General features: G+C 51.8%; 1 protein-coding gene across 1 annotated transcript in view; it reads left to right on the forward strand.

Annotated features, from left to right (window-relative positions):
* The first annotated feature begins 3028 nt into the window (after positions 1-3028).
* Positions 3029-12260, forward strand: part of PPARGC1B (PPARG coactivator 1 beta) — a 107082-nt gene continuing 97850 nt past the window's right edge. The window contains exon 1 of the mRNA XM_036846488.1: positions 3029-3153. Coding sequence (XP_036702383.1) covers positions 3076-3153 — 78 coding nt within the window. The 5' untranslated portion in view covers positions 3029-3075. The remainder of the gene's footprint in view (positions 3154-12260) is intronic.

Raw genomic sequence — 12260 nt, forward strand, 5'->3', positions numbered from 1 at the left:
AACATCAGGGTTTTAAAGACAAAAGCCATTGGGCAAGCGCTGTTGAGGGCTTCCCTGGGAGGCCCTGTCTGGCACTGCCACTCTGTCAGGCCAAGGCTAGAGATGGCTGGCCTTGGGGACCCTCCAAGAATGGCCCCTGGGTTATAAGGGGCACAACACCAATCAGAGGCCAGGCTGGATCTGGTAGGGACACTTCTTGGAAACAGAGTCCTGTGGGGCTCTGACTCTGGTGCCTATGGGCAACAGCAGAAAAGCAGGGCCTTAGGAGTGCTCACGTCCTTAGTGCTAATGCGGATGACACTGGTGATGGTGGTGACGACGATGAGCGTGAGAATTAGCACTTCCTCTTTGCCAGGTGCAGGGCTAGGCAATTTATTTTACAGGCATTGCTTCATTCAATCCTCACAAGATCCCTACCTGGAGGAAACTGAGGCTCAGAGAGGTTAAGTAAATAACCAAGGGCACAAAGTTAGTGAGCACCAGGATTCAAATCCAGACCTATTGGAGTTCAAGGTAGCCAGCAACCTGTAAGCACTGGAGGAAAGGAAAGTAACATTGGCCAGGACCTCCGAGAGACAAATATTTTATCCCCATTTTTACAGATGAGGAAACAAAGAAACAGAGAGGTTAGCATTTTCCCCATGAAGTCAGGTACTGTGCCAAACACTTTCCATGTGTCATCTCCTTGATCATCATAACCTCCCTATGAAGTAATTTTTTTTTTTTTAAAGTATTTATTTATTTATTGCTGCATTGGGTCTTCGTTGCTGCGTGCGGGCTTTCTCTAGTTGTGGTGAGCAGGGGCTATCTTCGTTGCGGTGCGCGGGCTTCTCATTGCAGTGGCTTCTCTTATTGTGGAGCATGGGCTCTAGGCGCACAGGCTTCAGTAGTTGTGGCATGCGGGCTCAGTAGTTGTGGCTCACAGGCTCTAGAGCGCAGGTTCAGTAGTTGTGGCACACGGGCTTAGTTGCTCTGCGACATGTGGGATCTTCCCCGACCAGGGCTTGAACCCGTGTCCCCTGCATTGGCAGGTGGATTCTTTTTTTTTTTTGGCAGGCGGATTCTTAACCACTGCGCCACCAGGGAAGTCCTGAAGTAAGTAATTCTATGATCCCCATATGTGTAGATGAGGAAACCAAGGCCTGAGACTAAATGACTTGCAGGTGTTCAAAACCAGGCATTCTGACTAGAGGGCCCATGCTCTTAACTCCCTGAGTTGCCCAATATTGGAATGAGATGTGGTGGGCTGGACCAGAACCTGAGACTCCTGACTCCCAGGCTAGTGCTCCAAGGTTACATGTAGGATTTCTCTCTCTCTCTCTCTTTTTTTTTTTTGGCCGCGTGGCATGTGGGATCTTCGTTCCCTGACCAGGGATCGAACCCGTGTCTGTTGCATTGGAAGCGTGGAGTCATAACCACTGGACCGCCGGGGAAGTCCTAGGCTTTCTCTTGGGATTCATTGTCCCTTAAAAGCACACTGGTCTAAAGCCCAAAGAGTGAAATCATGCCCTGCGGTTCTGGGAACCTCAGGCTGCAGAAGAAGGAAGCTCTTGCCCTGGTGTTCAAGTCTGAGCAGGTGTACTGTGGACCCTCCCTGTTTCCTCCTCTGGCTGGGAGGGAGCCCAGGTAGGGCAGGCAGGGTGGGTCAGCCCTTGTGAGTGCAGGGTGGGAGGAGAGCAGGAGGCAGGAGCGCCCAATAAAACAGGCCTAAATCTTCCTGCCTTCCTGCCTTTACCCAGGCGGTGCCCTCATCTCCTGCCTGGCAAACAGCAGGGCATGATGATGAGAGTTCAAGGCTGGCGTCAGGAGACCCGAGTTCTGGTTCTGGCTCTGGCACTCACTCCATGTGCACCCTTGACTCTGGGCAGTTTCCTTATCTACACAATGTGTGGTGGTGGTAATGGGGGAGCAAAATCCTCTGGGATTTTTAGTTAACACATTATTTATTAAGAACCTACTATATGCCAGGCACTGGAGACATAGCATGTGCAAAAGCAGATTCAGGCCCTGCTTTCATGGGTCTTAGAGTCTAGTAGGAAGAGATTCCAAGATCAAATCTTCACTGAAACTAATGTAAAATGACAACTGTTAACCAGTGTTTTAAAGGCCTGCAGAACTAAGGGAGCCCAGGATGGTGGGCGTGGGGGGAGAGGGAATGGGTTGACAGTCTGAGGGGCAGCAAGGAAGGATGCGGTGAAGATGTGGTTTACTAGATGAATGTCTGCTGGCAGGGGACAGCACCCTGTTGTGAGATGGTTCACCCAAGAAACTGGGAGGAGGCCAGTGGGCCTGGGGAAGCATGCAGGAGGCTGGCCATTTCAAGGCATTGTGGGTCACGGTAAGAGAAGTCATTGAAGTTTTGGGGGTTTTTTTGGGGGGGTGGGGGGAATTAGGGAGTGAGGGGATACTTAAGAGAGAGAGAGAGAGGGTTACATTTGGAATATGGGTCAACGCATCTTCTAAGGAAAAGATTTTTTTAAAAGCCACTCCCTCTGAGGAGCCTTCCCGGATTTCTCCACCTTTGACTTATGGTATCCCTCCCTCTCTGGCCTGCAGCCCGGCATGACAAACTCAAGCCTCCAGGGCAGCCAGACCTGGGCTTTGTCTTCCTGCACTGAATTGCACTGTGGCTTCAAACGAGGTCCTCTGCCTTCCCAGGCCTCAGTTTCCCCAGCTGTGCCGAAGCAGGTTGTCTCGAAGGACCCGCCCAGTGCTAACGCAACGTGATTCGCTCTGGCAGGAGCGGTGGGCTGCCCGCATTGCTGCGCAGGCATCGGACTGCCGGCTGGGGCACCGTCACCAGGCTACGGGCGCTTTCCTCCCAGGCAGGGGGCAGTGGGAGAGGATCGCGGCGCCAGACGTTGCGCAGGAAAGTGGGGGCGCGACCCCCTGCTCGAGCGGGCACCGCGCGGCCCCGCCCCCGCAGCCAGCTGCCCTGCGGCAGCCGGGGCCCGAGCTCCGCCCTCCTCCTCCCGCCGGCCTCTCTCCCTCCTCCCGCCTCCCTCCCTCGCTCGCTCCCTCCCCCCCGGCCGGCTCGCCGCTGACTCCGCCGCACGCTGCAGCCGCGGCTGGAAGATGGCGGGGAACGACTGCGGCGCGCTGCTGGACGAAGAGCTCTCTTCCTTCTTCCTCAACTATCTCGCCGACACGCAGGTACGGCCAGCAGGGGCCACGGGCCCGGAGCCAGGGCTGCTGAGCTGCGGGGGCTGCCGCCGCAGCCGCGGAGGCCGGGAGGCAGCGGTGGGCGTGTTGGGGGGATCGGGGGTTCCAGGCTGCAGAGCCCCGCTTCCGTGCACCCTGCGATGCGCTTCGTTACGGGGACTGGGAGCTGGAGGTCCCCCCGCGCGTGCCGGAGCGTTGGGGGCGCTACGGCCGCTGGGGAGGGTCTAGCCTTCGTTGCTTGGAGTCCGGCCCCCACGCCCGCAGAGCTGGGGGGTTCCACGCTTCCTTGGGGAGGTTGAGCCGCGCCAAGGTGTGGGGGACCCTTACGCTGGCTCTGGGTGCGGGAGGCGCGCCCTCAGGCTCCCGGCACTTGCCGCCGTACTTTCACGTGGACTTGTGGCCCGGGCACAGGCGCTTGCCCCGGTCCCCGGAGTACCCTGATCCTCCAGTCTCGGATACCCCGCGTTCTGCTGCTGCCCCCCACCCACAAGGCTCCCCCAAAGCGCCAGCAGCGCGGAGTCTTCTGCCAGTTGCCTGCTGAAGGCATAGGGGTCTGCGGGGCACGTGGACATGCGGGCGGGGATAGAACCTTCCTGGTTTCGCTACCCGGCAGAGCCCCCGGGGGGAAAAGCACGGCAGGATGGGGGCGGAGGACTGTCTGGGGATGCCTGGGTCCCCCTGCGGCGCGCGGCCCCGGTGCGCGCTCGGCGATGCTGGGGGAAGGGAAGGCGAGGCGGCGTCCCGGGCTCTGGCGGCGCCTGGGAGCCCCACCGGAGACACGCGCGTGACAGGAGAGGGTGCCCTGGTGTGCCGGGAGTGGGGGGGGGGGGCGACAAGGAAGCTGGTGACTTGGAGACAGGGGGGGGGGGGGGGGTTGCTGCTGGGATAAGCTGCACCGAAAATGGCAACACAAGGCGTGCGCGCCCCCAACCCCTTCCCCAGTTTTCCCCACCGCATGCCTGTTGCAAGCATAAAGTTTGGCCCCATAGTTAGGGCTTTTTCTACGGCCGCCCCGCTGCGGGTAGCGGGGCGGCTGGGGATGCGGCGGAGCCGAGAATGAGACCCCGGATGCGGGCGCATGCCTGAGCTCCGAGAGGGGCTGCTGGGCGCTCCCGGGCGCGGCTCGCTAGGGCTGGTTTGGTACCTGGAGTCGGAGCGCCGTTGCCGGCTTGTTTTGCATAACACTGGAAGGGAGGGGGAAGTCGGGGGTGGGGCGGGATGTGGGAGGGGAGAGAGGGAAACTTTGCTTCTTGTTATATCTGCCTGTCTTTGGGCGGCAGCAGCTGTCATGGGACCGGGTGGGCGGGGAGAGGTTTGCTAGCTGACTCCTTGCCTTGAGATGCGACTTGGAGGGGACGCAGCAGCCGAGACGTTCAGCTCTGGCGGACTCTGGGTGGCGAGTCCTGGCTGGCTGCTGGAACCGCGCGGCGTGGCGGGGTGTCGCCGAGAGGAAGCCCGCCACGCGCAGGAGAAAGCCGGTCCTCGCCCGCTGCGGACGTTCATGCGTCAGGGAGCCGTGGGGCCTCGTGGTCGGTGGCGGGCCCGCTTGGGTGGGTTCCGGGCAGGGGCCGAAGCGGCTGGTGGCGTGTGATCGCGCTTCCCCAGGCCGGGGGAAGAGTGTGATGAACGGTCTGCGCGCGCGGGTGTGTTTGTGTGCACACGCCGCGCGCGCCGGGCGCGTACCTTTACCTCTGACGAAACTGCAGTGGAGCTCCCGCGGCGGTCACTGGGCGCAGTCACTCGCCCCGCTCCCATGTCTGCTCCGAAGGCGGATCCCAGCCCCGGCACCACCACGGCGCCCCCAGCCCCCCAGCCGACAGCCTGGGGCCAGGGGGACTGGATGCGGGGTGGACCGAGTTGCCGCTAGGAAAGTTCTGCCCTCGGCCCTCTTACTTGTCTGGGGGGTGACTCCAAACCTCTCACTAAGACGCGGATGAAGGAGGCCTGAAATAGCCAGAGACTTGTTCAGAGACCCATAGCAAGAACTTGTCCGTTTTGGGTTTAACTCCATCTTCTGTGTTCTTTGGCTCACCAATAATTATTTGCCCTTTTAGCCGTCCGGAGTGCCTACCCAGCAGGGATATTTCACCTAAGGAAACTTGAAAATTGGGTAATCAGGTATCAGCAGAAGCAGTTCAGTGAAAGTTAATCCGGGACGTTTTGCTTTTTTTATTTAACCACGTGATAGGCTGAGGCTCTTCTGGTGATCTTTGCCGGCCCAACTTGGGAAATGTAATTGATAGGGGGAGCTTTGCAGCCGCCCCTAGAAGGCTCATAGAGCCAGCCGGAAGAGGACCTGGGCGGGTCATCGCGTGCCTCCTCATTTTACAGTTGGGGATAGAGGCTGTGAGGGCTGAGCGGCTGGTACAGGACCACGCAGCCAGTGGGTGACAGAGCCATCCAGGGCTCCTGACTCCAGGTCCTGTGTGTTACCTCGAAATAGCACTGGACTTGGAGTCAGAAGGCCTGAGTGGAGTCGCCTTCCCCACTCTCTGGCTGGGTGACCCCGGAGCAAGCCATTTTAACTCTCTGAGCCTCCTTTCCTCCATCTGTCAAATGGGGTTGGTGGCGCCGCAAGAGAAGGCCCGCGGTTGCTTGCGGTGAGCACTGTTTGCATGTGAGATGTCTGTTGTTCCTGCAACTTCCTCTCCTCCCCCCCAGACCCTCCCTGGCCCTCCCCTCTTCCATCTCCCCCTTTGGAAGAGGTGGGGAGAGTGAGTAAAAAGGTAATTTATCGGCTTTATCCCAAAGGCTTGTCTTTGGTGGCTAACCCAGGGTTAGATAGAGGGAAGGCTCCTGTTTAGGACACTTAACTTTTACCCATTCAGGGCAAAGTTCAGAAATTAGGCAGACCAAGGATTGTGAAAGTTTTTTGGAAAGGTTTGGGGCATGTTCCCAAAGGACTTTGGGTTGGCTTCCCTTTGTTCAGGCTGTGCCCCTTGCCTGCAGTGCCCTCACCCACCATTCCTGCATGGCCCTCTGCTCTAGCAGGCCTCCCCAACCCGGCTTGCCCTGCTTTCTCTAGCCTCTGGTTTTCTTAGTCTGTGTTATACAACCGAGCACTTTGTGTGTGCGTTCTGTGTCCCAGTAAGATTCTGGAACTAGAGTTGTGCCTTTCATCTCTTTGTGCCCCTGTGGCACCTGTCACCATGCTGAGCTCCTTTGCTCAGCTCTTGGCTAGGCACAGGAATTACAGACAAGGGAAGCTCTCAGGCTGGCTGGGGAGACAGCTGGGCAGAGTATGGGAGAGAGGAATGCAGAGGGCTGGAGCTGCGGGCAATGACTTAGGCTCCAAAGGCCACACAGTAAGCCCACACTAAATATGGGTTGTTCGAAGTCACTTGGGGCATCAATCCTAGATGCCCAAAATGTCAGAGTTGGCAGGAACTTTATTTTTATTTATTTATTTTAAAAAATTATTTGGATTTTATTTATTTATTTTTTATACAGCAGGTTCTTATTACTTATCTATTTTATGCATATTAGTGTATATATATCAATCCCAATCTCCCAATTCATCCCACCACCACCATCACCCCAGAGTTGGCAGGAACTTTAAATCATTAAGTCCAACCTGTTATCATTTAAAAATATTTAATTATAGAATTGTTGGGAAATACTGGCATGCATAAAGAAAAAAATTGAAAATATGTAATCTTACCCAAACATAACCACTCTTAATTTTTATATATTTTCCGACTTTTTCCTATTGATTCCTATGGATTATATCTTTTGTACACAAATGGAGTCATTCTTTACATACTAATTGTAACTTGGAATCTCACTGTTGTAGCTTGCTTTTGTTTTGTCCTCCAAACTATATGCTGTCACTGTCTTTCCACATCAACAGGTATTCTGCTTAATATCTTAATGGTTATATAATATTAAGGGTTGAACCATAATGCATTTAATCAATCCTTTATTGTTAGTCATTTAAGTAGTTTATAATTTTTTTTTTTTGCTCTTGTAAGCCATGCTGAAATGAATATCTTTGCATATGTCTTTTCTTCATTTGAATTCCTAGAAATGAAATTACTCTGTCAAAGGAACTATGCAGGCGTTTGGTAAACACATTTCTGGATTGCCTTCTAGAGAGATTGTGCTAATTTCACACCAGCATTGTGTGGGAATGCCTGGTTCCTCATACCCTGATAACTCTTGGTATTTTAATTGTTTTTCATTTTTACCAGTCTGTTCATCAATAAATTTTGTCACCTTATTGTTTTAATGTGCATTTCTTTGATGACTTGTGATGCTGAACCTTTCCCCCATATGATTATGGGCCATTTGTGGTTCTGTTCTGTGAAATGTTGTGTTGGTGAACTTGGCCCATTTTTCAAATGGTATTCTATCTCCTCATTGTTCTAAGACTGGATCCGAGCACCCAGAAGGGGCTCATGCCACATGGAGAATTGGGGAAGATGTGTTGACTAATGTTGACTGCTAAGTCTGGAGTATTGCTGCCTCCACAGCCCCTGAAGCCAGGGTTAACTTCTTTTCCAAGTCAGGGTTCTGGCCATCTATAGGGGCAGGTTGAAGTGAATCCTTTGCTGGGTGCCTTTACCTACTCTTCACCTGTGTGAGACCCAGGGGAGTAACTTTTTCACCTGAGCCCAGAAGGGGACACGTTTGCTGGATTTGTTTACCAGAGGCCCAGGGTTCACTTTCACTGGGGCTTCCTGGCTGGTGCTAATGATCAGGATGCCTGTGAAACCCAGGAAAGGCAATGGCCCAGCAACTGGGCCCTGGGGGCTTATATTTCCCCTTCACCCTAGGGCCCTCCTCTCCCCAGCTGGTGCAGGCCAGCCAGAAGCTTCATCATTGCCAAAAAAAGGTGAGTCACCCTTTTTTTTTTCTGTCTCTGGAACAATAGAAGGAATACTGGTTTGAGTCAGAAGCAGCCTTGCAAATGGGAGCTTGGATTTGGGCTTAGAAGTGAGTCCCTAATACGAGCACTGCAGTATTAATGGCTATCTCCTATGATGATGATGCATCATCATCATCATCAATGCAATTTATTGAGCATCCTCCATGTGCTGTGTGCTCTGCTGAGCCTTCTATTTGCATTATTACATTTCATTCTCATAAAGATTCTACAAAGTGTAGGTGCTATTATTCCCATTTTACAGATGAGGCATTTACAGTTTCAGAAAACTCATTGACTTGCTGAAGACGATCTACCTACATTACCTTGGAGTAAGTGGAAGAGCCAGGATCAGTGGGCAAGGTCCCTAGACCTCTTGACTCCAAGTTCCATGAAGACAGGGACTACTCTCTTTCTGTTCATAGTTGTTTTCCAGCACCTTGAGCAAATGAAGGCCAATTGTAGAGAGAGAAGGCAGAACTCATAAGTCCCTCTGCTTCTCTAGGCCTCTGTTCCTCAGTCTATGAAATGGGGATATTAGGCCCTAACTCTCAGGTTTGGGAATTAAATAATCGAATGTATATAAAATGAGCATCCAACTGCTGTTCACAAAACTTGGAATCTTTCTCTCTCTGAAACACTTCAGAAGGGCAAGAGCAAGGATGGAACTAACTCCCGCCCAGGCAATCCTTTCTCTGTAGGAAAGGGAAGCATAGTTCTTGTGATACAAGGGTGGAGGGAACCCAAATAAAGTCATTTAGAAGAGAATGAGCAGTGTTGTTTACTGTCTCTCCTCTTCCAACATAGTTGAATGCCTCACATACATCCTGTGGACACTCAGCTGATGAGGAATCAGTTGGATTGGACCGACGTTTCTGTTCCTCCGACTCTGGTCTAGGTCCTTGTCCATTGACGACTGGATTCCTGCATTTACTACCAAACAGATCTTTGCCACACCAGACTTTGCGCTCTCCTACTTGTCCTCAGCCTTGATGGCAGAGCTGTCCTCCTAGAGTACATGTCTGATGTCACTCCCTTGCTTACACGTCACCCACGGCTCCCCAGTACTTTTAAATTAAAGGCCAAAGTTTAGCTTCATGTGCAAGGGCCTTCAGGTACTTGAAGTTGGAGAGTTAGTCCCCTGACTTTATCCTGAGTTGTCTGCTTTCCCTTTGGGATCCTGGTCCGCCCCAGGCTATGTCATGAATCTTCTTCCAGGAAACGTTGGCTCATGCAGCTGTTTTCTGTCTCCTCTGTCTCCATTTCCACTATTTCCATTATTTATCCTGCAAGATTCAGCTCCCATGCCATCATTTTGGTGACGCCTTCTCACCTCCAGGTACCACTACTCCATCCCATGTGTGGCAGGGAGCACTCTGAAGTCAGCCTAGCTGGGTTTGAGTCCTGGTTCTGTGATTTACTAGCCGTGAGACCTTTGGTGGGTCACGTGACTTCTCTGAACTTACACTTCCTCATGTGTAAAGATAACGATAAATAGTACTTCCCTGATAAAGCTGTTCTGAGGAGTCAATGAGAATCAAAGGACAAAATGGATTGAAAGCACCTCACACAATGCGTGGCATAGAAGCACCCAATAACAGATGCATCTCTTCTAACATAGGTCTCGTTAAGTGTTTAGGAAATCACTCCAGATTGTTAAGCTCTATGAGGGCAAGGACTTTTGTTCACTTCATTGACCATTTTTTCCCACAATGAATAGACAAGTGCCTGGAACACAGTTCAGAATCCTCACTGAGTGAACAAATGAGCTACACTATGAGCCTCTTCAGAGCATGTGTTCCTGAGAAGAGACAGACTAATAAAACGCTTGTGGAATGACCTGAAAGGTCCTCTCCAGGCCTCCATCCCCACCATTTTAATGTATTCAGAGCTTACCCGCATTTCAAGCCCCAGGTCACACCTGACTGCTCTGGAAGGCCTGTGAAGCACACTGTTCTGCCTCTTCCACTGACGTGGAGGGTGCCACTTACTATCTACTGGTGCCTGCGTGCTTTTGTTTTTTTTTTTTTTGGCTGCTCGGCATGCGTGATCTTAGTTCCCTGACCAGGATCGAACTCGTGCCCCCTGCAGTGGGAGCTCGGAGAGTTTTAACCACTGAACCGCCCGGGAAGTCCCTGCCTGCATGTATGTGTTTAACCCTACAACTAGGATGACAACTCAGGGAAGGCAAGAAAAAATAATTTTTATCCTGGTCTAGCATTGTGGTTATCCATTAAGCAGATGAGTTTTCGAGCAGAAGAATGTTCTGTATGATTAGGTGTCAGGTTCTCTGCAAAGAACTTTGTATTTTAAACATTTTACGGTGGAAAATGTCGAACATACACAGCAGAAGCCAGTGGTGGGTAGGGAATAGGGAATCTCCATGCCCTCGACACCCAGATTCAGCCATTTTGGACCAGGGGCCACTCTTGTTCCTCCATCCACAGAACACATGTCCTCTATGGCTGTTTCAGTGTGTATCTGTGAAGAGACTTTTGAGTACTGTTGCATGGGTTTCTTCCAGTAATGCTGAGGTTGCTTCTGTTTCTCCCGTTTTGTAAGTGATGAACTTGAGACACAGAGAGGTTAAGTCATTCAGGGTCTTGGAACTAGTGAGTGTCTAACCTGGGATTTGAATGTTGGTCCTTGAGCAGCTCCCTCTCCTCAGCTTGTGAGGGATCTTGGAGTGCATCAGATCTACCCCTGCCTTTCCCAGAAGAAGGGACACTGGGGCACAGGAGAAGAAGCCATCTTGCTGGAGGAAGCTCAGGTCTCTGACTAGGTCTTTTCCAGTATCAGGACTTGAGGGGAGGGTGGGTCTTGGCTCTCAGAGAGGGACAGGGTGACAGTCCTTGGAGAGACACTGCTGCCCAGGGTGGCTGGGCTTTGTGGTGGCTGTAGGACCCTGGGGTGCAGTCCACCACCACCCTGGGCAGGCTGCACGTTCTCCCTGCTCTCACTGTTCCTAAACCCCAGAGGCCTCACCCACTTCCCTTGCAGTTGACCTTGGTTTTCTCATTAGATGCTGAGGACCATCCCTTGAGGGAGACAGGGCTGCAGGGTTAGGAGTTGACAGAGCTGAGAGGAGGGGCCTGGTCTGAAGTTACATAGCTAGACCATGGTGGCAGCAAGACTCCTGGGCTCCCCGACCTGCTTTTTCCTTAGGGAAGAGCCTGAGTTGCAGCTCAGGTTAGAGTAGGAGACCAGAGAGACTTTTAGGAGTCATTGGCAAAGTCATTGATTAATTATCGCCAAAGGCCTGTAATTACTGCTCAGTCTTTTAGGAAAGAAAACAAATGTTTTCTCTAATTATTTGTTTCTGTGGCTGAGAGGGCTTTGAATCCTAGGATTGTACTATGCTTGGGGCAAGCCCTGTGGCCTTTGGCACAAAATTTCTTTGTGCCTCAGCATTTTTATCTAGGAAATAGGACTGTTAGTAACATATACCTTAAGGGGTTTTAGGAAAGACTATTTGAGATGATGCCTGTAAAGTGTTTCGAAATGCCCAATAAATGGGAACCATTGTTAATAATAAAAACAGGCAAATATAATTCAGATCTTGCTACTTATCTTCCCACTGAACTCTTGGTCCTTGATCCTGTCTTAGCCCTGAGGTTCCTAGTATTATGATTTCCTTTCCCCCATACTTCTGGGGGGACTGAAGAGGAATCCCATCCAGCCTTAGCCAGGTGTTCCAACGCAACTTTTAGGAAAGCAAATCCAGTTAGATGCTGCTTGAAGAGAGGAGAAGAAATATCAGATAGTGATTAAGAGCTCTGGGCTTTGGAGTTTAACTGCCAAGGGTTTAAATCAGCATTCTACCATTTACTAGCTGTGTGACCTTGAACAAGTGTCTTAACCTCTCTGACCCCAGTTGCCTCATGCAAAATTGGGGAGAATTATAGTATGTTCTTAGGATAACTGCAGAAGATAAATATGCCTGCCACATTGCCTGACATATAGCAAGCACCCAATAAATGGTAGCCTCTGTGAAGATGACAATGGTAATTATGTACACCAAGGTAAACTTGAGCTTTCAGGGAATTGGGAGTGCCTTAGAGACCATCTTGCTCAATGCCCTTACCTTGAAGTAAAGAAACAGACAGGGAACAGACCAGGGAAAGCCTTCAGATCACCCAGCAGAGGCAGGACAGGACCCCTGGCTGCTTTCTGCTTGGCCAGGGCTGGCTCTGCATAGCAGGGACTCAGCTGTCTGGGACCCACTGTCTGGGAA

The sequence above is a fragment of the Balaenoptera musculus genome, chromosome 3 (assembly GCF_009873245.2).
Source record: "Balaenoptera musculus isolate JJ_BM4_2016_0621 chromosome 3, mBalMus1.pri.v3, whole genome shotgun sequence".
NCBI classification, from domain to species: Eukaryota; Metazoa; Chordata; class Mammalia; order Artiodactyla; family Balaenopteridae; genus Balaenoptera; species Balaenoptera musculus.